This window comes from Moschus berezovskii, chromosome 2 (genome assembly GCF_049115385.1).
Source record: "Moschus berezovskii isolate FMDL1 chromosome 2, NW_MosBer_1.0, whole genome shotgun sequence".
NCBI lineage: Eukaryota > Metazoa > Chordata > Mammalia > Artiodactyla > Moschidae > Moschus > Moschus berezovskii.
In genome coordinates, this window is record NC_142461.1 from 42113289 (window position 1) to 42139905 (window position 26617).

General features: G+C 35.4%; 1 protein-coding gene across 2 annotated transcripts in view; it reads left to right on the forward strand.

The window, feature by feature from the left end:
• The window catches only part of NDUFS1 (NADH:ubiquinone oxidoreductase core subunit S1), a 31156-nt gene extending 5993 nt beyond the window's left edge, over positions 1–25163 (forward strand). For both annotated transcript variants that reach the window (XM_055397553.2, XM_055397554.2), the window contains exons 4-19: positions 33–140; positions 840–916; positions 1549–1630; positions 1722–1852; positions 2303–2488; positions 4997–5131; positions 5800–5914; positions 7579–7724; positions 8072–8200; positions 11630–11759; positions 15463–15623; positions 20076–20230; positions 21761–21936; positions 22614–22748; positions 22849–22921; positions 24080–25163. In XM_055397553.2, coding sequence (XP_055253528.2) covers positions 33–140; positions 840–916; positions 1549–1630; positions 1722–1852; positions 2303–2488; positions 4997–5131; positions 5800–5914; positions 7579–7724; positions 8072–8200; positions 11630–11759; positions 15463–15623; positions 20076–20230; positions 21761–21936; positions 22614–22748; positions 22849–22921; positions 24080–24171 — 2031 coding nt within the window. In that variant the 3' untranslated portion in view covers positions 24172–25163. The remainder of the gene's footprint in view (positions 1–32; positions 141–839; positions 917–1548; positions 1631–1721; positions 1853–2302; positions 2489–4996; positions 5132–5799; positions 5915–7578; positions 7725–8071; positions 8201–11629; positions 11760–15462; positions 15624–20075; positions 20231–21760; positions 21937–22613; positions 22749–22848; positions 22922–24079) is intronic.
• The last annotated feature ends 1454 nt before the right edge of the window (positions 25164–26617 follow it).

Sequence of the window (26617 nt, forward strand, 5' to 3'; positions counted from 1 at the left end):
CTAGTGCAAATATTTTTTACTTTCTCTTCTAGGCTTGTGAGAAGGTTGGCATGCAGATTCCTCGATTCTGTTATCACGAAAGGTTGTCTGTTGCTGGAAACTGCAGGATGTGCCTTGTTGAAATTGAGAAAGCGCCTAAGGTACTTAATACCTTAAAATTACATACCATGCTGTAGAAGATAGAAAACTTTAAATTATGCAGTAAACTTTATTTAGAATCAATATTGTTGTAACCAAGAGTCTGGTCCTGTTTACTTCTACCTATAAGTTTATTTTCTGTGTGATTGATTCTCTTCATTTCACAACTGGAAACACATTGAAGAAAGTACTTTATAAGTGCAGGTCCTATATAATTGTAACGTTCAGAAATTAAAGGGACCTTCTTAGAGCAGTCAGTATTTCCAAATGACTGTATGACACGCAACATTGGAAGTGCTTATGCTGTGCCATTTCTCACTAGAAAAAAGGGTTGCAGTGAAAAGGTTCACATTCAATTTAACTCTTTTGGCTTATGCAATTTTAGCTCAGTAGTGCCTGCTCATTGAAACAGTTATTTGATGTTCTGTTTCAGAGCCTCTTATTTTAAAATTATATTAATTATTATAGTAAAATTAAGATGATGTCTTATTTTTAAGAGAAATGTAAAGTGCCAGACTATCATAAATATGAAAACTAAAAAGCTCGATCTTCAAAAATATTCAGTTCTTTGCTTGTTTTCAAATATATGATTTAATATTTTTATGTATTCGATTACTTGTAATTACAAATAAATTTTGTGTAATTACAAATAAATTTTGTATAATTACAAATACTTAGAGATTTCTCCATGTAAATTCCAGGTTGTAGCTGCTTGTGCCATGCCAGTAATGAAAGGTTGGAATATCCTGACAAACTCTGAGAAAACTAAGAAAGCCAGGTACTTTATTGTTAACTCAGCATAGTGACTTTTCTTGGCAGAAAATTGCACATTTCAATATGTAGACCTTCCCATAGATCAGAAGTTCAGTATCAGACTCTGAAGAAGTTGTGCTTGGCTTCTAGCAGCAGTTGAAAGTACACATAGAGGAGGTGAAGTCAGGTGTTTATGTTTTTGAGTCTGTAGTGGAATCAGCATTAAAAACCCTTGTTTAGAACCTTGCTCAGCTAGTGATGGCAGTGAGTCTGGGGCTTATTGAACTGAGATTATTGCAGTGATACTGTACTGTACTGGCACTGATTGTGTTTGTTTTTGCTTTGCGTTCATGTTTTTCTGAATTAATGCCTGAGTTTTCTGAGGCCCATTCAGCAACTTTTGATAATCCTGTGTTGTTAAAACTCATAATTTTCTAGGTTCTCTAATGATATTTTATTCCAGATTCATAAACATTTTTAAAATTATTTAATATTACTTTTATGATAGTTAACAGTGGTGTTTCTGATAGTAAATATAAAATCCATACTAACTGTATAAGAACATACATTTGTCATGGTTATTTAAATAGCCAATATGTAAACCATTTTGAATGCCAGCAATGTACTTAAGTTTATATATTACAATTTTCTGTACAGAGAAGGTGTGATGGAGTTCTTATTAGCAAATCACCCACTGGACTGTCCTATTTGTGACCAGGGAGGTGAATGTGATCTGCAGGTATGTAGTCTTCATTTCTTAATTCTTTTGGTTGTCTCAAGTTTTAATTTTGTTAGCAAAATTAGGTTAACTCTTTTGTAATCTACTTAAGGACCAGTCCATGATGTTTGGAAGTGACAGGAGCCGGTTTTTAGAGGGGAAACGTGCTGTGGAGGACAAGAACATTGGGCCGTTGGTAAAAACCATTATGACTAGATGTATACAGTGTACTCGCTGCATCAGGTAATTATTTTTCTGTCTCTCTCCTGGAATATCATTTGTATTCTTAGCTTGAATATTCACAAAACTTGGTGGAATAAAAACACTGGAAAAGATAGCAACTTTTATTTGGTGGAAAAGAGGGATGTTGTATTTGTTGTTTTTTACATAAGCCAATAGAGTGAATAAGTTTTCAGTTTTAGTTAATAGCAACTTCAGTTGGATTTAAAAATCAGAATCTACAAGCATTAGCTTTGTGATAACTTGTTGAGCTGTGCACATGATTTGTACAATTTTCTGTATGTGTGTTATACCTCAAATACCAGCGTTTATTATTAATTTTTATTCAGGTACTGAACTTACCATTGAAAAGCAAACCTTCTTAGTGTTTTGAAAATTATTATCTTTGCGATAATAAGAAAGGAGGTAATTTTGAGGGTTTGACCCGTTGTTTGGTGCATTTTTATCCTGTAGGTTTGCAAGTGAGATTGCAGGAGTGGATGATTTGGGAACTACAGGCAGAGGAAACGATATGCAAGTTGGCACATACATTGAAAAGATGTTCATGTCTGAACTTTCTGGCAATATCATTGACATCTGCCCTGTAGGTGCCCTGACCTCTAAGCCCTATGCCTTTACCGCTCGGCCTTGGGAAACAAGGTATTTATCGTTGTATTTTTTGTCCTTTACTTCAGTACTGTTCAAAAAAATTTAAGATTCATTTTCTTCCTGAGTTCTAATTGTTTTGGTCTGCTAAGTTTTTGTTTGTTTAAAGTAAAACCCTTTTACTGGAATGTAAGTTGTTAGATAGATAGGATGAACCTGTGCGAGTCAGTTGTTATTTCCTTGGAAATTAATTCCAGAGGTCAGTTCAGTTCAGTCGCTCAGTCGTGACCGACTCTTTGCAACCCCATGAATCACAGCACGCCAGGCCTCCCTGTCCATCACCAACTCCCGGAGTTCACTCAAACTCATGTCCATCGAGTCGGTGATGCCATCCAGCCATCTCATTCTCTGTCATCCCCTTTTCCTCCCGCCCCCAGTCCTTCCCAGCATCAGAGTCTTTTCCAGAGTACTTAATCACAAAATTATTTACTTCTTCCAAAGAGTAAGATTGTGTTGATTTTTTAAAATTTATAGTTTCTTCTCATTGTATATTAAACTTTCAACTATGTATACATATCATACTTTATTTAATCAGTTCTTATTAGACCTTTAGTTTATTTCTATTTCTGTATAATTACAAATCTATGATAAATATATTTATAGTTTCTCTGTTCTATCTCTGATTCTTCTGATTAAACTAAGAAATTAAATAGATCATTGAAATAAATTTGAATACTTTTCAGGTTCTAGAAGCATATTAAATTGCCCTCTAATTTTAAACTCCTACCAGAGTATATGAGAGCATCTTAAAATTCCAGGCTTTGAATCATATGTTTATGTATAAAGAAAGACAGTACATAACTGAAAAGATTAAGTAGAGTTTTTTCTCCTCTCCATAATACATATGATGGTACACTTAATGTGCTACAGGTCTATGAGACTATTCATTTTTCTTAAATCTTTTTTCCTCTTTGTTCAGATTGGATAGATTCTGTTCATATATCATATCAAGTTCATTCTTTTACCATCCCAAATCTATTCAACCGCTCCAGTCAGCTTTTTATTACAGTTATACTTTCCAACTCTAGAATTTCTTATTTTTTTTTTAATAATTTTTGTATCCTCACTGGGAATCTTCACTTTTTGATTCATGGTGTCATATTTCCCTTTAATCTTTTAATAGTTATTTTTATTTATTTATTTATTTGGCTGTGCCAGGTCTTAGTTGTGGCATGCAGCATCTTTAGTTTTGGCATGTGAGATCTAGCTCCCTGACCAGGATTGAACTCCGGTTCCCTGCATTAGGAGCTCAGAGTCTTAACCACTGCACCACCAGGGAAGTTCTTCCCTTTCATCTTTAAACATGACTTTCCTTCTTTCATTGAACATTTTAATATTCTTGTTTTATTTTTAAGCAGGGCTTCTTAGGAGTTGCTTCTCTGTATACCTTAGTAGTCAGATAATGATCGTGCTCAAATTCTTTGAGCCAGTAAAGCTTCCATCCTCTGCCAGTGGATCTGTGTGTGGATTGTTGTTCTTGTTGAGTTGCTAAGTTGTGTTTGACTCTTTAGGGACCCCATAGACTGTAGCCCGCCAGGCTCCTCTGTCCATGGAATTTCCCAGGCAAGAATATAGGCAAGAGTGGTTTGCCATTTCCTTCTCCATGGGGTCTTTCTGACCCAGGAATTGAACCTGCACCTCCTGCATTGCAGGCAGATTCTTTTACCACTGAGCCATGTGGGTTGCCCTTGTGTGTGGATAGAAAAGCATATTCAGAGTTCAGGCTGTTTTCAAGTCTGCCCAACTTGTACTTTATATTAGGACTTTTTGGTCTCTGTGTTGTCCAGGAGAGTGTGAATAGCCTGGGCTGTCTCTGGTCTCAGCTGTACATTTGTGCAGCTTCCGCTCGGAATGCTTACCCTGACTCTGACTGCAGCCTCATGCTAGTAGGTCCCTGACTTGCCTCAGCTCAGTGACCTTCCACAGACAACCTTTCCCGTTTCTCCAAATAAGTGAGTCTTTGTCTGCAAGAAAAAATCCCCTGTCTTCAAAGCTTGCCCCATCCTACCAGAACCTCCAGTTTAAGGTGGTGAGAAGGGCGTTAAGAATAGTCCCAAGCCAGAACACCACTGGTTTCCACCATTCTTTCTGGTTCAGCAGTTTCTCTAAACATAAAACCTTCTCATGATGTTTTATGCTTTTGTTAGCTCTCCTGAGAGTTGAATTGGTAATCTTTGTCAGTTTTGTCTAGCTTTATTTTTGCTTTTGGAGGGAGCATTTGTCAAGCTCCTTAATCAGCCATAACCAAAAATTTACTTATTTTGATAGTCAGATTTTCACAGTTTGGCTATTTATAGCCTTTCCAGCTGGCTTCTGTTTTAGATAACAGTTTTAAAGCTTCGTTTTTGTGTTATGGTCTACTCAAATATGAGAGTGGGTGTGTATATATGTAAGGAAAGGAAAGTATTTATAAAATTTTTTTATTTTGGTAAACCAGGTAACAGAAACTTTGTCCATTTATTCTCAAAATCAACTAGTAAACATATGTGTTTATTTTCTTAGAAAGACAGAATCCATTGATGTAATGGATGCAGTTGGAAGTAATATTGTGGTCAGCACAAGAACTGGAGAGGTAATGAGGATTTTGCCAAGGATGCACGAGGACATCAATGAAGAGTGGATCTCTGATAAAACCAGGTATATGTTGTGTTTTTTCCTTTAACTTTTGCAGTTGATTTAAAGGAAATTTTATAATTTCATTTTAAGGAACAGTCTTTTATATTTGCAAATTACTGTTTATAGACTGTTGAAATCTGGATTGTTACGGTATATAGTGAATTGGACAAAACTGACATTAATAATAATCCTAGGTATATTACTGGCTTTCATATTTACTGGTTTTCATATTGAGAAATATCTTTTTTTCTCCTAGATGGAGAAATTGAAGTAAAGTAAGATACTTAATCTATTTCAGTTTGTCTCTTTTTCATTGGAGAATAGAAGCTAAATATAAGTTTGAATTTGCATAACATAATTTTGATGAAATATCTAGAGATACTCAGGTTTTATAAATGATTTGGCTTTCTCAGCTACCAAACATATTGTAATTTTAAGTTTCTTTGGGTAGCTGAAAATAAATGTTAAGAGCTCAGACATTTTAGGTGACATTTTAGTTTCAGATAATGTTTGTAAAATATTAATTCATCTCCAAAGAAATCTGGAATATTTATTTGTATCCATGTATTTATTCTATTTGACCTTAACCGACACTGTATTTAAATAATATTTCTTTTAGATTTTAAATTTGAAAATTATAGTTGCCTTTTTAGAAAGATTCCACAAATGGTATAATTTCTGTTACCTAGATTTGCCTATGATGGGCTAAAACGTCAAAGACTTACCGAACCGATGGTCAGAAATGAAAAGGGACTTTTAACACATACCACCTGGGAGGATGCACTCTCTCGTGTAGCTGGAATGGTAAAAAATTGAAATATAGCATAACTGTATTTGTGGTTTCCAAGACACATCTTTTTTTTCTTTTGTGGCTGTACCGGGTCTTACTTATGGCACACAGGGTCCTCTATCTTTGTTGCAGCATATGGGCTCTTTACTTGTGGCATGTGGGGTCTAGTTCCCTGACCAGGGGTTGAACCCAGGCCCCCTGCATTGGGAGTGCAGAGTCTTAGACACTGGACCACCAGGGAAGTCCCACAGGGAACGTCTTTCTAATGACGAGGGGTTATTGTTTCTCTTCACTTGTTTCCTCTTACCAGGATTACCTTCCATTTAACAAGCATTTATTGAGAGCCATCTGACGTCATGCTAGATGTAGGGATGTAAAGATCACTAGCACATGGTTCCTACTTCCACAGTCATTTAGTAGGAAAAGATGCATAATCAGGCAATTATTGTGTGCTGCTGTGGGTAGTCATGCAGAAGATGATATATGAGAGAGTGCATTGGAGGGATGCCTACCAGGGCTACCATATTACCTAGGTAAGATGACTCATTTGTTTAGTTGCTAAGTTATATCTGACTCTTTGCAACCCCGTGGACTCTAGACCCCCAGGCTCCTCTGTCTGCAGGATTTTCCAGGCAATAATGCTCAAGTGGGTTGCCATTTCCTTCTCCAGAGGATCTTCCTGACCTAAAGTCATGACCCAAGTCTCCCACATTAGCAGGCAGACTCTTTACCACTGAACCACCTAGGAAGCCCTGATCCTAATTTAATGGGTTTCTAATCAGAGCCTAGCCTACCTAAGAGAAGTGAAATACCTAACCTCAGCCACCTCTTGGAGTTCTGTACCATGTGGGGAAGGGGATGAGAGAAACTGAAAGTTCACTGTCCATTGGCATAGGCTCATTGAGAGACTAAAACCTAATCATAGGACTAGAAAATACTTCCCCTGCCCATTCAGCGTCACCACCATATTTACTAAACACCTGTTACCTCAGTTCCTTTTACCCGGTACATCACATCTGTCTTTGAACAATGATTTTCAAGGCATACTGAAAGGTAAAAACAGCTTGCAGAGACTGAACAAGCATTAGACCCAGAGTCATCTGTGACAAGAATATTGGATGTATCAGACCAGGTATTTTTTAAACTATGACTAAAACGTTAAAGACTATATTGGAAAGAGAAGACCGCATACAAAAATAGACGAACAGTATTAGCAGAGAGATGGAAATTCTAAGAAAAAACAAAGGACAAACGGTAGAGATCGAAAACACTACCAGAAATGAAGAATGCTTTTGATGGTCTCTTTAGTAGATGAGCCATGAACAGGCTTGCCAGAGCAAGATACATAAAGGGCTTGAAGGAATGACAGATGCTTCAGAAGATTGTATTTAACTATATAACCCCGAAGTCTTCATCTTCCTGACCTCATTTTGAGGCCTTTTGTTCCTAATTTAAAGCAAACAACTTTATTACAAAAAGATGTTGTTATCCTTGGCCCCACATACACTTTTTGCTTCTCACTTTCAGACTAATAATTGGTGTCAAAAAGCTTTTTCATCAAAGTTTGTTGCTTTTACTTTACTTGAAAATGAAGTTATTGTTTTGTTTTCTGAATGAGTCATTGTGGTCTTTTTCTGAACGAAGGTTTCTTGGTGATAGCCTTTTCATCCATTTCTAGTTGCAGAGTTTTCAAGGCAACGATGTGGCAGCAATTGCAGGCGGCTTGGTGGATGCTGAAGCCCTCATAGCTCTCAAAGATTTACTTAACAGAGTGGATTCTGACACCCTGTGCACTGAAGAGGTCTTCCCCACCGCAGGAGCTGGGTGAGAAATTTGAGGCTAGGATCTAGGTGTTTTGTTTTCTTTCTTTTTTTCCTTCTGTTTATAGGTTGTGTTTAAACCAACACATCTGTGGCATCAGTGACTTATATGTGACAACTTGGATATTCCAACATACCTACTGGTTATTTTCACATATAGACCAAAGTCAAACCAGGAGCTATTAGAAAATCTAGTTATTAATAAAATATTTGAACCTTTGATGCAGTTTAAGACTACTTCAAAAAATTTTTTGTCAGGCAGTGAGCCATGGGTTTAATGACAGTATTTCATGAATTGTCAATGTGTGTTAATTTTCAAGTAAACTTGGATTTTATATTTTATGTTTCTAGCACAGATCTACGTTCCAATTATCTTCTTAATACTACAATCGCTGGTGTGGAGGAGGCAGATGTTGTCCTTCTAGTTGGTACAAATCCACGTTTTGAGGCACCGCTATTTAATGCTAGAATTCGAAAGAGGTTAGTAATAATATTCTGGGTTTTAAAAACATTTACATGATAATTTGTTTTATATATGAAAAATGACTGTCTTAGCTGATTCCTAATAGTGGGAGTGAGATTGCAAAAGATAATTGAAGGGCAGTTTCTAACAGCTCCATTTCCCACTTCTTCCCTGCTGATCTTTTTTTTAATCTTTTTAGTTTGAAATAACTTAAGGAACTTGAAAAATTTTTTGTATACCCATGTTTGTGTACTGTTCATCCAGATTAATCATTGCTAATGTTTATATTTTTTTCTTTTCTCTCCATCTATATATTTGTGTGAACATAATCATTTGAAAGTAGGTTGTATACATGATGCCCTTTTAATCCCAAATTAAACACGTCTGTGTGGGTTTCCTAAGGACGAGGACATTCTCCATTTAAGAATTTGATTCTTTAATAATTTAGTATTGATACAGTATTATTATCTATTTGTGCTTAAATTTCACTGAATTTTTTCCATTTTGACTTTTTTTTTTTTTTTAACACTAGAGGCCAGTTATTTTGTAGAATGCCTCTCTATCTTTTTATATCTTAGAGACTTGTAATAGCTCAACCATATAGTTGATTGTCTAAACTGGGACAATGTTGAGAGTAGAAAGGGGAGTTACTATTCCAGGGTGACAGGTAAAAACCCCTAATGTCTTTGACAAACCAGAATATATAGTCACCACATTTATTACTATTTTTGGAGGAGCTGGATCCATACTTCCTTGTCAATAGACGATAAATATGAATGATGCAGTTTGTTTTTTATGTCCTTTTATTTAAGTGATCTTAACAGATAATTAGGACTGCTGTGTAAATATGGCAAAATAAAAACATCACTTATTCTAAAATTAAAGTCTTTGTTTATAGCTAGCTTAGAGTTAGCATTCTAACACAGCATGTTAATTCATTGACTTTACTTGGTGTGTGCAGACTTACCTTATTTTGTTATACTTTGCTTTATTGTACTTTGCAGATATAGTCTGTTTTTTGCAAATTTAAAGTTTATGGCAGCTGTTGTTCAAGTAAGTCTTTCAGTGCTATTTCCAACAGCGTTTTCTCACTTTGCATCTCTGTGTCATATTTTGATAACTCTCACAATATTTCAAACTTTTTTATTATTACTGCATTTTATTATGGTGATCTTTGATCAGTGATCTTTGCTGTTACTTTTGTAATTGTTTTGGGGCACCATAGGCCATATCCATATAATATGGTGAATTTAATCAGTCGATGTTGGTGTGTTTTGATCACTCTGCCAACTGGCCACTCCTCCATGTCTCTGCCTCTCCTTGGGTCTCCTAATTCCCTGAGACACAACAGTGTGGACAGTAGGTCAGTTAATATCTTAGAGTGGCTTATAAGTGTTCAAGTGAAAGGAAGTCTTGCACATCTTGCTTTAAATCAAAAGCTAGAAATAATTAAACTTATTGAAGGAGGTATATTGAAAGCATAGATAGGCCAAAAAACAGTCCTCTTGTGCCAAACAATCATGTCGTGAATGCAGAGGAAATTTAAAGTGCTACTCCAAAGTGCGCAGTGAATGATAAGAAAGCAAAACAACCTTATTGCTAATGTGGATAAAGTTTGAGTGGTCTGAATTTAAGATCAGACCAGCCATGACATTCCCTCAAAGCCTAATCCAGAACACGGCCCCAACTCTCTTCATTTCTAAAGGTGAAGAAGCTACAGAAGAAAAGTTAAAACTAGCAGAGGTTGGTTCATGAGGTTTAGGGCAGGAAGCTGTCTCCATAACATAAAGGTACAAGGTGAAGCAGCACGTGCTAATGTAGAAACTGCAGCGAGTTACCCAGAGGTCTAGCTAAGATAATGAAGGTGGCTGCAGTGAACGACAGATTTTCAGTGTAGACGAAACAACCTTTTATTGGAAACGTGCCACCTAGAACTTCTATAGCTAGAGAGGAGAAATCAGTGCCTGGCTTCAGAGCTTCAAAGGATAGACTGTGTTAGGGGTTAATGCTCCTGGTGACTTTTAAGTTGAAGCCAGTGCTCAGCTTACCATTCTGAAAATCCTAGGGTTCTTGAGAATTTTGCTAAACCTGTTCTGCCTGTGCTTGATAAATGGAACAACAAAACCTCGTTGACAGCACATCTGTTTGCATTATGGTTTACTGAATATTTTAAGCCCACTGTTGAGACCTACTGCTCAGGAAAAAAGATTCAAGATACTGCTAATTGATAATTGTACCTGATCACCCAAAAACTCTGATGAAGATATATAATGAGATTAATCTTGTTTTGTGCCTGCTAACACAGCATCCATTCTGCAGCTCATGTATTAAGGAGTAATTCAATTTTCAAGTATTATTATTTGAGAAGGCTGTAGCTGCCATGTATAGGATTCTGCTGATGGAGTTGAGCAAAGTAAATTGAAAACCTTCTGGAAAGGATTCATTATGCTAGATGTCATTAAGAACATTGAGTCTTGGGAAGAAGTCAAGATATCAGTATTAAAAAGGAGTTTGGAAGAAGTTGATTCCAACCCTCCTTGATGACTTTGAGAGGCTTCAGTTGAAGTGACTGCAAATATGGTGGAAATAGAGAGCTAGAGTTATTATAAGTAAAGTCTGAAGATGTGACTAAATTGCTGTGATCTCATGATAAAACTTTAATGGATGAGGAGTTGCTTATTAAGGATAAGCAAAAAGAAAGTTGTTTCTTGGTATAGGATCTACTCCTGGTGAAGATTCTATAAAGAAATTGTAGAAATAACAACAGTGGATTTAGAATGTGACATACACTTAAGTTGATAAAGCAGCAGCTGGATTTGAGAGGATTGACTTCCAGTTTTGAAAAAATTTTTACTGTGGATAAAACAACACTGCATGCTACTGAAAAATTGCTTATGAAAGGAAGAGTTACGTGATATAGTAAACTTCACTGTTGTCTTAGAAATTGCTACAGCCCTCCTAATCTTGAGTAAACCATCACCCTGATTGTTCAGTGGCCTTCAACATTGAGGCAAGTGTCTCTACCAGCAAAAAGATTTCCACTCGCTAAATGTTCATATGATGGTTAGCATTTTTACCAATAAAGTATTTTTTTTTGGTATAAAGTATTTTTTAATTAAGGTGTATATATTGGTTTTTTGACATAATACTTTTATACACTTAATAAGCTACAGTGTAAACATAACTTTTATATGCCCTGGGAAAGCAAAAACTTTGTGTGACTTGCTTTATTGAGATATTTGCTTTATTGTTGTTGTCTGCGACCAAACACAGGTATACCTGTATTTTTACAACAGTTTATTTTGAAAAGTACACAGTAATATCTTTTAATGTTTGGTGAAAGCTTTAATGCTTTTTAATTTAAATGTAGCACTTAGCATTGATGAGGCCAATAACTGTACCAACTTAGTGATTTAGCTCTAAAAACTTCATTGTTTTTATTTCAGCTGGCTTCATAATGACTTAAAAGTGGCCCTTATAGGCAGCCCAGTGGATCTCACTTACAGATATGACCATCTGGGAGATTCTCCCAAAATTCTTCAAGACATTGCTTCGGGTAGCCATCCATTCAGCCAGGTGCTCTTAAGTTACATGTATAAGATTTTTAAGTTGTACGTATATGATTTTAAGTTATAGATATATGATTTTAAGTCTTATTTTTTATTTATTTATTTTTTTATGTCTTATTTTTTAAATATTATTTTTGTGATAACTATGAGATTGCTGTTAATATATATATATATAGCAATATAGAAAATAATATATAAGAAAGTAAACATCATCAAAAATCCCACTACAAACAACTGTTGATGGAACGTCCTATGGTCATCTCTGTATTTATATAGAGAAAGATGGATGGATAGGCAAGCAAAAAAATGAAATCATACTCTATGTTTTTATTTCAGTTCAGTTCAGTCACTCAGTCGTGTTCGATTCTGCAACCTCATGGACTGCAGCATGCAGGCTATAAGTTAAACTCCTTTCCCAATTTGGAACCAGTCTGTTGTTCCATGTCTAGTTCTAACTGTTGCTTCTTGACCTGCATACAGATTTCTCAGGAGGCAGGTCAGGTGGTGTGGTATTCCCATCTCTTTAAGAATTTCCCACAGTTTGTCATGATCCACACAGTCAAAGGTTTTGGCATAGTCAATAATGCAGAAGTAGATGTTTTTCTGGAACTCTCTTGCTTTTTCAATGATCAGACGGATGTTGGCAGTTTGATCTCTGGTTCTCTGCTTTTTCTAAATTCAGCTTGAACATCTGGAAGTTCACGGTTCACGTACTGTTGAAGCCTGGCTTGGAGAATTTTGAGCATTACTTTGCTAGCGTGTGAGATGAGTGCAGTTGTGCAGTAGTTTGAACAATCTTTGGTATTGCATTTTTGGGGGATTGGAATGAAAACAGACCTTTTCCAGTCCTGTGGCCACTGCTGAGTTTTCCAAATTTGCTGGCATTTTGTGTACAGCACTTTAATGGCATCATCTTTTAGGATTTGAAATAGCTCAGCTGGAATTCCATCACCTCCACTAGCTTTGTTTGTAGTGATGCTTCCTAAGGCCCGCTTGACTTCACACCCCAGGGTGTCTGGCTCTAGGTGAGTGATAACACCATCATGGTTATTTGGGCCACTAAGATCTTTTTAGTATAGTTCTATGTATCTTGTCACCTCTTCTAAATACCTTCTGCGTCTATTAGATCCATACCATTTCTGTCCTTTATTGTGCCCATCTTTGCATGAAATGTTCCCTTGGTATCTCTGATTTTCTTAAAGAGGTCTCTAGTCATTCGCATTCTATTGTTTTCTCTATTTCTTTGCATTGATCACTTAGGAAGACTTTCTTGTCTCTCCTTGCTATTCTCTGGGACACTGCCTTTTTTTTTTTTAACCAGAGTTTAATTTTACTTGAAGTTATCGGAAAAGAAAATGATGTGAAACTGAAAGAATTAAATTTTAAATTTCAGTGAAGTCTTTCTTTACAACAAGAGTTAAATTTCACTGGTCTTTTTATATGACCTTTTCATTACTAAATTCCTTATTTAATTTTTTTTTTATTTGCCACCTAAAGTTTAGAGCTTTTAGGCTTCTTATTTCTTTGTTTTTTTCAAGAGATGTAGGTACACCATTTCTTAAGTTCTTTCTTGCTTGAAAATGTTTATTTTGTTCCTGACGAGAGCCTTGGCAGAATGTAAAGATCTTGGGTTATACTTCTGTTTTTCCTTCTGAACTTTATAGATATGGGCCCTTCCCCCCCTTTAAATTAGTGTATTTATTTGGCTGTGCCGGGTCTTAGTTGCAGCATGCAGGATCTTTTAGTGTGGCATGCGAACTCTTAGTTGTGGCATGTGGGATCTAGTTCCCCAACCAGGGATTGAGCCCTGGCCCCTTGCATTGGGATGACAGAGTCTTAGCCACTGGACCACCAGGGAAGTCTAGACACTGCCTTTTGTTATTGTGGAGAATCCTGATTTGAGATATTATTCTGTTTCAATCCTGTCGTATTGTTGTTGTCTAGATACATTTTTGTTGATATTTCATACTTGGTTTTTTATCTTTGAAATTTAGTGACTTCTTTAGAATATATCTTAATGATGGTGGTTCCATACCCTTTTTTTTTTAATGGGATATGCTGCCTCCTTCAGTTTGAATATTCATTTATTTTAGGAGTTATATGTGTGCTTGTATGTGGGGTGCGGGCTAGTGATTATTTAAAAAAATATAAAAAAGGTTTCTGTTTCTCACATAACTGATTCTGAAGTAGGCAGTCTGACAGATCGTGCAGCTGTCCAAGGATCTGATCACCGCGGGAGCCTGCCTTCCTGCTTTGCTGTCCTCATCTTAGAACTAAAGCTTGGGACAGCATATTGCACTAGTTCACTCACGTGTTTGTGAGTGAGCCTCTGCATGATTTCAGCCTGCTTGCTTCACTTACACCTCCAGGTGTAGGCAAGAAGAAGTCAAGTGCGAGGGGACAAAGCAGCCAAACCCAGCTCTGTTGTCAGTTTTGAATAACATCTTTATTATTACTAGCGTCAAAAATATATTTTTTTGAATTTTATTGAGAAGAAGCCCTCTCTTTTCTATAGTTTCCTTCCCCATTCCCCAGAAGGTGATGCGTGTTCTTCAGCAAAGTTTTCTTTTATAATAGATTTAGATGTATTTTCCATTAGTTACTTCTGTTCTGTTTGTAAGAACTCTTAATGCAGATATTGAATCCTTTTTTTAATCTTTTCTGTCACTTTTTTTTATTCCTATGTTCTTTTTCAATTTGTTTTATATAATTTCCTATATACTTCTTGCTCCTGTATTTCCAGTCATGTTAAATTTTGTTTTTTGTTGTTTCTGGAATGATGTTCATCTCTGCTTTGTTTCTTTTTAGTTCTTGAACTTTCTGATGAAAATCCTCTATGATATTGTCTATCATGTAACTTCTCAGAGCTCTTTTTATTTTATTTTTTTATTTTTTTTATTTTTATTTTTTTTTCAGAGCTCTTTTTAAAAACATTTCATTTTCTTTGAGGCTGTTGAAAACTGTTTCTCATTTTTTAAGGCTATTGAAAACTCTGCACATTTCCTTGAGAAACTCCTCTTAAGGTGAATGTCCTCTTCTTTGTAGTATCTAGAAATGATTTTCATGCTGATTCATTGGTTGGGACCAGCCGTTTATCAAAGAATGGATGGGCAGGAGAATGAACTGTAACAGTCTACAGCTTTACTTCTAATTTTTCTGTCTTCCACCATATCTGTAGTTTCTTTTGCACTTGGGATGCATTCCTTCTCAGTTTCTGATAATTTGGGTAGTTACTATGGTTTAAAGCAAAGCCTTTATAGTATTCTGCATTGTGATCTATGTCTGTTGCTTTCCCTTCCTTTTCCTCCCTGTCTGGAACATAGAAAGTAGATGGAAGATGGTAGACATGGTACTTCAGCTTGATTTCTCTTGTTAAACATTGTATCATCTGAACCTCTGTGCACATATTCTCCAGTTTTTTTCTGGAACCTATCCATAGTCATTCTGACTAAAGGATATTTGGCTCAGGCTTTTATTCCCAGTGCTTCCTTATTGAGACTATTTTATCTAATACTCATTTAGCTGTTTCACAGTAGCATTGGCAAGAGGTTTTTGAGTAAATCCGGTTTGTATGTATATCCATATGTTGATTAGCAAATCATGATGTTCATCTTAGAACTAAAGCTTGGGACAGCATATTGTAGATACAAATTTGGTTAGATTTAGTTGCTTCTAATTCTTTTTTAATTCAAAGTTCTTTTTAAAAATAGGTCCTACAGGAAGCTAAAAAACCAATGGTGGTTTTAGGCAGTTCTGCATTCCAAAGAAATGATGGTGCAGCAATTCTTGCAGCTGTTTCCAACATTGCTCAAAAGATTCGGACAAGTAGTGGTGTTACTGGTGATTGGAAAGTTATGAATATCCTTCATAGGTAAGTTGAATAGTTGTTTTGTAATCTGTAATTGTGTGTATATGTGTTCTTGTACACCGTCACATTTATTTTTAAAACAAGTTAATATTTAGTGACATTATCTCAGTAGCAGATGTGAAATAGCAACTTTTATTTTGTGTGAGAAGAACCCAAGATAATAATATTTAAAATATACAAATTGTGGTAAGTGCTAGAAAAAATCTTGAAAATTTGTATCATATTAATACACTATGGTTCAAAAATTGAAATAATTTCCTGTGATTATAAATTCTTTATAAATATAAAGTAGAATTGTTCTTAAAGTACTATTGCAGTGAACAGGATAAACATTTTTGAGGCTTTTAATGCATATTTCCAACTTATTTTAGAAAGATTGTACCAATTTTGCATTAGTGAATGAGTTTCCCATTTCACACGATTCTTTCTACCTGAAGTGTTACTTTTCAAATCTTCAAATTTGTTTAAACATTGAGGGTAAAGACTCAGTGGGCTTCCCCAGTTGCTCAGTGGTAAAGAATCTGCCTGCAATGCAGGAGATGCAAACAGGAGGTGCAGGTTCAATCCCTGGGTTGGGAAGACCCCCCCCAGAGAAAGGAAATGGCAGTCCACTCCAGTATTCTTGCCTGGAGAATCTATGGGGTCACAAAGAGTTGCACATGACTGGGCAACTAAACAATAATAAAATAAACACTCCATGATAAGCAAACTTTTTTATTTTAAAAGTGTTCAAATGCATTCTTAAACATTCATATCAGTGTTACATTTCCCCTCTTAATAGATTAATTTGGCATCATAGGTCATCATGTAAACATTTTTTAAAAGCTTCAAATAGTTTATTTGCATTGATCACCTCCAGATCCTTTCTAGCCACAATTTTTAGAATAGAAAAGAGACTAGTTATTTTTTTATTTTTAATTCACTTTTGAACATATGTCTTTATTAATATTTTTTGTTTTTGTCTGAAAAGCTATAACATAATAACTTTTTAAGAAAAATTTCTGCATGTCTAACGACGTCTTTATGGTTCCTTTTCACTGAGAACCACTTGGCTAAATACATAAATCACAGATTTTTTTCCTTTAATACTCAGTATTTTTTTCACCCTTACTTTCACATTTTAGAGAGGATCTCATCTAATCTGTTTTTTTGTGTGTTTTTTTGTCTCTAATAACCTGATTTTATGTATGTATGTGTTCCTGTCTGCCTTCCCACCCTTTGGATTCCTAGAGGGACTTCCCGGCGGTCCAGTGGTTAAGACTCCTTGCTTCCAGTGCAGGGAACACAGGTTCAGTCCTTTGACTGGAAACTAAGATCCCATATGCTCCGCAATACAGCCTGGCCAGAAAAAAAAAATTATACTGGGATGTAACTGAGTAACATTTGTTTGACATCACTTTTGCCTGGGAGTATCATAGAACTCTCCATTTTCAAATTGAAAATTTTTATTTGTTTTTTCATGTAAGTTCAGAAAAAGCCTGAGCTGACACCTGAAAGGTGTCTGAGCCATGAAGTATAAATACTATAAGATGTTGTTTTTATTCAGGAAATAGGGGAGATTCAAGTCATACAAATTCCTACACGCTGAACTTTCCAGGATGCACATTTCCTTACATAGACCAGTCTCCTCTCAATTTCTTCAGTTAAGTCAAACAATGTGTTCCTCCTTCCCCCGTATATTTTTGCTTGTTAGTGTATTTCTTGAGCTGTTTTCATATTATTTCTTTCCTTTCTGTGAAATGGTTTTTTAAAAAACTCAGGACCATCAAGTTGTAAAGATGTATGTTTTTACCTGACAGTTATACCACAGGTAGACTGTCAAGTTGAGAAGAGTGAATCAATAGCTTGTATTTGTTTTTAAAATTAATCCAGGATAAGAGTTGCTTTTTTTTTTTTTAAGGAGTTAGTCCTTGACCACTAGTTTGATACCGTCTCTATTTTGGGTGACCTGTTTCACCAGCAGGCCTGTTACTCTCCTTGACTAACTGTGTAAGTGCTTATAATGGAATAAATTGCTTTTCTACATTAAAAAAAAAAGAAAAAGCCAATTTGTCTACTTTTACATTGTTGTTTGCTCTCATGCAGAAGTTTCTATTTATTATGCACTGCTTGGCCCTTCAGACTTTTGTCTCTTCTCTCATAATTTTTCTCACTTTTTTCCTGTGTTTAGGGAGAATTTCTTATTTATCTTCTGTTATTTGTGAGCTTTAATTATGGAGAGCACTAATGCCATTGTAATTTTTAATTGATTACACTTGCTTTTTTAATTTCATTTTATTCTTACATAAGATTTTATTTTCATGAGAACAGCTTGTTTCAATGTAGTTTGTAAGACATACCTTCTAATTAATGCTTGTTGAGAACATGAGTATTTATAAACCTTTTTAAAATTTCTTACAGTAGGTTTATTTCATAGTAAAGCATATTTTCTCATTCTTAAAGAATCTTTTAATCAGCCTGTAGTTTCTTTTTTTCACTCATCATTCTCTCAGAGGCAAACTTATGTTACCCACTTTGTTTTCCAAGATGACTTTGTTTTCCAAGATGAGGTAGGCTCTGTAATGAGTTAGTGTGAGTCTCTGCTCAGATCTTTGTGAGACATCAAGGCTCAGAATGAGAGATGTTTAAAAAAAAAAATACTGTGTAGGTGGAGAGGCAAGAGGAGCTAAATTTTGAAATTGAATTTAGGAAGTCTGAGTTTTCTGACTTTGTTCATTTTTAAGATAGACTTGGTTTTTCAGGGTCTTTTGCATTCCATGTGACTTTTAGGATCAGCTTGTCAGTTTCTGCAGAGGACTCAGCTGTGAGTTTTGATAGGGATTGCATTAAATCTGTAGATCAGTTTGGGGAGTAATGCCATCTTCACAGCATTAAGTCTTCCAATCCATGAACATTCTTTCCATTTGTATGGTCTTTAATTTCCTTTGGAGTTTTGTAATTTTCATCATATAAATCTTTTTTTTTTTAATTTATTTTATTGGAGGCAAATTACCTTACATTAATATATTGGTTGGTTTTGCCATACATTGACACGAATCCGCCCCGGGTGTACATGTGTTTCCTTTCTTGAATCCCCCTCCCACCTCCCTCTTCCCCATATCCTCCCTCCAGGTCATCCCCGTGCACCAGCCCCAAGCATCCTGTATCATGCGTCGAACCTGGACTGGTCACATATGATAATATACATGCTACAATGCCGTTCTCCCCAATCATCCCACCTTCACCCTCTCCCACAGAGTCCCAAAGACTGTTCTATATACCTATGTCTCTTTTGCAGTCTCGTATACAGGGTTAAGGTTACCATTTTTCTAAATTCCATATATATGCGTTAGTATAATTTTCATCATATAAATCTTAACGCTTCTTTTGTTAAATATCCTCAAAGTATTTTATTCTTTGATGTCCTATTAGAGAGTTTTACAGAGCAAGCAGCATCTAGTGGGGGTTTGTTTGATCTGCCCTCCTCCCTTAACAAATAGGTCAAGATTAGCTAGCTTTATTCATAGTTGGTTCTCAAAATGGCTACTATTTCTATAAAGAAAATTGGAGAAGACTCTTTCTTGAGAGTCCCTTGGACTGCAAGGAGATCCAACCAGTCCATTCTAAAGGAGATCAATCCTGGGTGTTCATTGGAAGGACTGATGCTAAAGCTGAAACTCCAATACTTTGGCCACCTCATGTGACGAGTTGACTCACTGGAAAAGACTCTGATGCTGGGAGGGATTGGGGGCAGGAGGAGAAGGGGACGACAGAGGATGAGATGGTTGGATGGCATCACCGACACGATGGACATGAGTTTGAGTGAACTCTGTCCATCCTGGGTGATGGACAGGGAGGCCTGCCGTGCTGTGATTCATGGGGTCGCAAAGAGTCGGACACGACTGAGCGACTGAACTGACCTGAACTGAACTAGAGCAAAAACTCCCAAATGTTCAAAGTATAGTTACTTGAAACTTCTTTAAAAGATTTTTATCTGCTTGTGTAACAATAATATATATTCATTGAAAAAACTCCCTAAGGATATACACCAGTGTACTAATTATAGTTTTCTCTGAATTACAGTTTTATGAGTGGTGTTTAAATTTTTCCTTTTAGGTTTTCAAAGTCTTCTAATTTTTCTCTAATGAATGTCTTTGACTCATCAAGTCTTGCTGTAATGAATAAAAATCAACTTAAGACAATTGTGGTTGGCATAGTTTCCCGAATTACTCCATTAAGTATCATGTCATGAAGAAACAGTGTCTTCAGCATCTTATTTCTTTGTTTGGCATTCTTAAAACAGTAAAAGACTGCTTTTTCTGATTTTGACACTTATTTCACGTGGGTAATAAAGATGAGGGAAGATCTTTGACAGCATTGAACAGAAAAAAAAAGACTCGGTATTATTCAAGAATCACATTTAATTTTTTATCATGAAAACAGCAAGTATGCTAAAATCCCATAATTGTTTTACAGGATTGCAAGCCAAGTAGCTGCTTTGGATCTTGGCTATAAGCCTGGGGTGGAAGCAATTCGGAAGAATCCTCCCAAAATGCTGTTTCTCCTGGGAGCAGATGGAGGTTGTATCACTCGACAGGATTTGCCAAAGGAATGTTTCATTGTTTATCAAGGTTAGTAGCATTTGTGACATTAGAAACAGAAGAGAATAGTACATTTTGTATATTAGAAACTGCATGGCAGTATATTTACTGTAATAATATTTTCCATTTGAGAATTTTGCTCTACACACACCAGTTTCAAAACAATATGCATTTTTATAGGTTTTATCTTTTTTAAAATAGGCTTTATTAGTTACATAGTTGCTATTGCTATTAAGAATTATCACCTTACATTATTTAATAACAAACAATTGGAAGAAACCTAATGCCCCCAGTAATAGTAATTTAAATTATGAAATATTACATAGCATTAAATTCAGTTTTTCAGAGAATATTTAGTGTGATTATATATTAAAGGGCTAGCACTTTTATATAAACAGTGTAAAAATTTAAAAATCATGAGTCCTTTGTTACATTTTGCACTTTGTGCATGCGTGCTCAGTTGTGTCTGACTCTTTGCACCCCCATGGACTGTAGCCTGTCAGGCTCCTCTGTTCATGGGGATTCTCCAGACAAGAGTACTGTAGTGGGTTGCCATGCCCTCCTCCAGGAGATCTTCCCAACCCTGGGATCAAACCCATGTCTCCTGCATTGCAAGTGGATTCTTTACCGCCTAAACCACCAGAGAAGCCCAAGAATACTGGAGTGGGTAGTCTATCCCTTCTGCAGAGGATCTTTCCAACCCAGGAATCAAACTGGGGTGTCCTGCATTGTGGGTGGATTCTTTACCAGCTGAGCTACCAGGGAAACCTTGTTTTATACAGAAACAACAATAATTTATAATAGGCTTTTTATTGCCATGCCATATGGAAAGCGTTATGTAATATTTGTTTGATAAACTTAAACCAAAATGCATAAACTAAAATTCTGTCCTAGTTCTATCCAGGGATAATCATTGATGATATTTTAGATATGCATGCTTCATACATATTTCTATATGTATATAAAAGTATGTAAATGAGATCAAAGTTTATGTATTGTTCTATAGCTTTCTTTCACTTAACCAAAGTTTCTTTTTTCTTCCAGCACTTTAATGAGTGATAGTCTTTAGCATACTGCTTTCTGTAGTCTTCTCTTCATGCTCTTTTTAGTATTATTCCTGTCATGCCCCTGTCACTCACTTCTTGTTCCTGCACCATTTCAGTTTATTTTACCAAATCTCACTAGCAGACATCTGAGCATTTCCACTTTGTAGCCATCAAGTGAGATAATATACCTAGTTGCCCATTAGGTGTGTGTGTGTGGTATTATGTATTTGTGTATTTGCAGAAATCTATATGGTAAGATACATACCAAAGGCTTTAACAGTACCTTTTTTTGGAGAAGGGAGTTTAACTGTGGACCCAGCGGGCTTTTAATTTTTATTCCATATACTCAATACTGTATTGTTTTAATTTTTTAACAAATTTTTAAACACTTCATAAAATGGAATTTTAACACTTATAAAAATAAAATTTTAAAAGGATATCTACTGTGTTCATGTTTAATACGTAATCAGTTTTGTGCTAAAATGTGGTTTGCCATTTTCCATCTTTTTCACAGGACATCATGGCGATGTGGGAGCTCCTGTAGCTGATGTTATTCTCCCTGGCGCTGCTTACACCGAGAAGTCTGCTACTTATGTCAATACTGAGGGCCGAGCTCAGCAGACAAAAGTAGCAGTGACGCCTCCTGGCTTGGCAAGAGAAGACTGGAAAATTATAAGAGCCCTTTCTGAGGTATTTGTCCTTAGTGGTGCTGCTAGTAGGATGTTTGACATGTTAGCTTGTCAGAATGATTTCCAGAGTCAAGGGGGATGCAAGTCTGAAATGCAGAGATGATTTAAACAATCTGTAGGAGAAACATGAGAAACCCCAAACAGGGGTTTGGGGAATTCCCTGGTGGTCCAGTGGTTCGGACTCTGCGGTTTCACTGCCGAAGGCACTGGTTTAATCCCTGGTCAGAGAACTGAGATCCCACGAGCTGTGTGACTTGGCCAAAAAGAAAAAGAAAATGGGAGTTTGAAATTGGTGTTTTTTATTTTTGACTTGTCTTTTGCCTAAAAAGACTCAACTCTTATTATAAAAAGAAGCATCATATGAGATTTAAAGTAATAATATACTGTTGTCTATAAACCTTGTATATGAGCAATAACAGGTTAGCTGAAATATTCAGATTTAGCAAAGCATTTATTTTGTAATCATTCTGTTTTCTAAAAATAAATTACTAATTTGTTGATAGCTACTTATGAATTAGAAGAATATTCTAATATTCCCCACTTAACCACTTGCTTAATATACATGCAAATGGCACCAGTATATTTTTTATACTAGTACTGCCTTATTTTACCATAGTTGCAATGATGTATTATTTGAAATTTATAAGTATTAATGCTTTGGAACCTGTTACGTTGTAGATCGCAGGTATGACTCTTCCATATGATACTCTGGATCAAGTGAGAAACAGATTGGAAGAAGTCTCTCCTAATCTTGTTCGATATGATGATGTTGAAGGAGCTAATTATTTCCAGCAAGCAAGTGAGCTTTCCAAGGTAAAAACTTGTCTATTTGCAGTTTTCATAATAATGTATCCTCTGGTGTAGCAATACTAGTTTTCGATACTATTACTGATCTCTTATTCCTTTCTTGCAGCTAGTGAACCAACAGCTTCTTGCTGATCCACTTGTTCCACCTCAGCTAACAATAAAAGACTTCTACATGACAGGTATGCAGTTGTTAGCATTACTGCCATAAATGGAAAGTGGGAAGGAATATCATCACCTAATTTAGTGTTGTGATTCTCACCCGCTAGTGGTAGTATTTGGTATGTCTAATCTCACAAGATTTTTCAAATATCGAACTAATATAACTATATATTCTGATTTTACTCTAATTCCTTTTCTTTCTGAAATGAAAGTAGAGTGTGAAAATCCAGTAAGAACTAGCAGATTTTAAATAAAAACTTCTACTATTATACGTAGAATTACTATACAGCAATATGGGGATAATTTTCTGAGTGACAAGAAACTGAAGGTTTTTCTGATAATTACAGTAGAAGAATCAAAACACTAAAATGTGAAACGTGTTAAATGGTGCTTCTGATATAAATTGTTAAGAATATTCTTAAGGAATGCAGACTAACCTACAGATTTTATAATACATGATAGAACATCTAGGTTATGAGGTAGTTGATAGACATTTTAAAACAATTTTCTGTCTAAAAGCAGATATTTTTAAGTTTTTGGTAGTTTGTATTTAAGATTGTTTTTAACAGGATTTTTAGTTATATTGTAAAAGTTATGTTCATTGTAGAATACTTAACCTAAGGCCACCATAACAAGGGAAAAACACTACCATCCCAGAAATAACTGTATATGTTTAATATTTTGGCCAATCAACCAGGGATATACACATGTATTTATTTAAATATAAATGAGATTATTCATTTAGCCTGGACCTTGTACGGCTTTATCAAAATATAATTCACATACCATAAAATTCACCCATAAAGTGTATGGTATATGGATTTTAGTACACTGTTTCTGTAACCTTTTTTTCAATAACAGTATATATTGCATATTCTTTCCCTGTTGTTAATTCAGCACTTTTCTATAATAGTCTTAATGGTTGCATATTGGCTCTTTGTATGGCTATATATAATTATTTACTCATTCCTATGAGTACTTATTAAAACCATTTAACTGTTACGGGGCTTATATTCTGAATTTATCAGTTGATTTTTACAATGTTTACATCTTGTTACATAGACCTTTATAGTCCTTTTGTTGTTTGTTGTTCCTGAATATGCGCAATAGGAAAGTTTTACTGTGTGCCTCTCGTGAAGTTATATTATCAAAATGCACATTTTCTTGATATCTTTCAGATTCAATTAGCAGAGCCTCACAGACAATGGCTAAATGTGTCAAAGCTGTTACAGAGGGTGCCCATGCAGTAGAGGAACCATCCATATGCTGAAACATCTACTAAGGCCCAGCTAGTTAATGGACAGTTATGTTGGCACGATCTCTTGAAGGTGTATCTCTTTAAAAAATAATCTTGATGTAATATTTACGGTTCTATCGTGCTTTATTTGAAAATGATATTGCGATTATCAGAGAACTTTGAGGTTTCAAAACAATTATGTGTTGAGTGTAAATGTTAAATAGTTTAATAAACATTATATAGATGACTTTTCACATAAAAGCACTGATAATCTTTGTGACATAAAAAAGAAAGTTCTTAAAATATGAATTTTTTTATCTTCATTGATCACTTATGCTTGTAAAATGGATAAAATAAGAATAGCTTCCATCGCTCCTGTTTTATCCTAGTGCTGAAGAAAAGATTTAAGTATTCTGTCAAACTAGGTAAATAGAAAAAATATATATAATATCATCACACATCAGGTATGTATCTTGAACAGCTCTAATAATAATCATAGTAATAATAGCTTAATGATTATTCAGGATTTTCTGTGTACTGAGCACTCTGGTTTTACATGCGTCATCTTGTTTTGTCCTTGTTACATCTGTGTGAGATAGTATTGTCTCATATTACAGGTGAAGAAACTGAAGCCCAGAGATACTGGATAGTTTGCCTGAGTCCACAGCAAAAAAAGTCATAGAGTCAAACCTGGTTCTCTGACTTCAAATGCAAAGCCCATTGTTCTTAAGTGTTGGACATAATATTCTCTCATTAATACAGATTCCATAGGTTGTTACCTCTAAGAATTGGTATTGAAAAGCTTAATGGATAACACATTTTTCTGTTTTTTCTTAAATCTGTTTATACAATATAATGTCATGGTGATTTATGTGATTTTTTCTTTGTATAATAGATTGCACACACATCCCTTGGAATGAGTGAGGTCTCAAGAAATATAATTTAGGTTCTCATTGATGTTCCATATTTATTATATTAACACCATCTGTAGTATTTAAGTCAACTAAATTACTCCAGTAATAAAAGACAAAACTAACAGCTTTCATAATTTTCAATTGTCCAGAAAAGTAAAAAACTTCCAATTAATCTAGGAGATGATCTAATGCTTTATTAATTTTTTTTGGAACCTTATGTCCAGAATCATTTGTTTTATAATCCTTATTCCTTTTTGCTTTTACCAGAGATTTATTAGCCCAACGATAGGTTGCAATTTTACTGATATGAGAAAAGGTAAAATTTTTAGAATATAGTTTGTCATCTTCAAAAATTGCTCAGAATTTGTCACCCATAACAGCTTTTTTGGAATTATTTTATTCATTTCAGTCATAAAGTTGTGTACTTTGTTTTAAATTCTCAGTTGCCTGAAATACAACTTCTTACTGAAAGACTTTGAATTTAATACAAACTCCTTCTCTCTCTCTACCTTCTTTACTCCTTAGCCTGTTGTTACCTCACAGGGGCAAACACCTTCGGTTTTTTATTTTACACAGTACTCTTCAGTGAATGAGTATAGACTCCATAGGAATCTTGGTGAGGGAATGTTGCATTCAGATGGAGAAATGGTGATATGACTAAGGTGGTCCAGGATCCTAGGGCTGCCATCTACGCAACATGTGTTGAACTTGTAGTTTCATAAAGAATATCTTGTCTTGGCTAAGTAGTACTCATTAAAGTTGTTGGTTTTGCATAAAGTAAATATGAAAGTCTGTGCCATGAGCACCTATCAGTCACTTAATACAAAATATTAAGGTTGAAAAGTGAAAGTGTTAGTCACTCAGTTGTGTCCGTATCTTTGCTACTCCATGGACTGTAGCCCGCCAGGCTCCTTTGTCCATGGAATTCTCTAGGCAAGAATACTGGAGTCAGTAGCATTGCCATCTCCCTTCTCTCACATTGCAAACAAATTCTTTACCGTCTGAGCCACCAGGGAAGAGCCCATATTAAGGTTATTGTGAGCATAAACATTGAAGATGGTTGCAAGACTTTCTGAAGAATGGATCCAGATAGAAGAAAAATACATATAGATAAGAATAACACTGTTGATGAAGTTTTGATTCTAAGTAATGAGGGAGTCAACAGTGAGAAAACTACAAAGAATCAAGGCTAAGTCCTTTTAGGTGAAGATGGCAATCTGGAAAGACCCTGGAATAATACCATTTAGAGAAGACCACTAATAAGTGCCATTAGAGCTTTAAATATATTATGTCTAGTTAAAGCCATACTAACAATTGGTATTAAGACCCAAGAAATATCAAATAACTTGCCCATTTTTATCCAGTTAAAGACTAAAGGCAAGAATGTTTAATTGGAGATATTTTTACTGTCCCATTTTGCCTCAAAAATTGTTTTGGGCAATTAATAGAATAGAATAGATACACAGGAAAAATCTTAAAAGCCTTAACTCCATACAGAACGCCCCTCAAATTTATTGTGAATTGTATTAAAGTGAATACATTAATAAAAAGCATTAATAATAGTT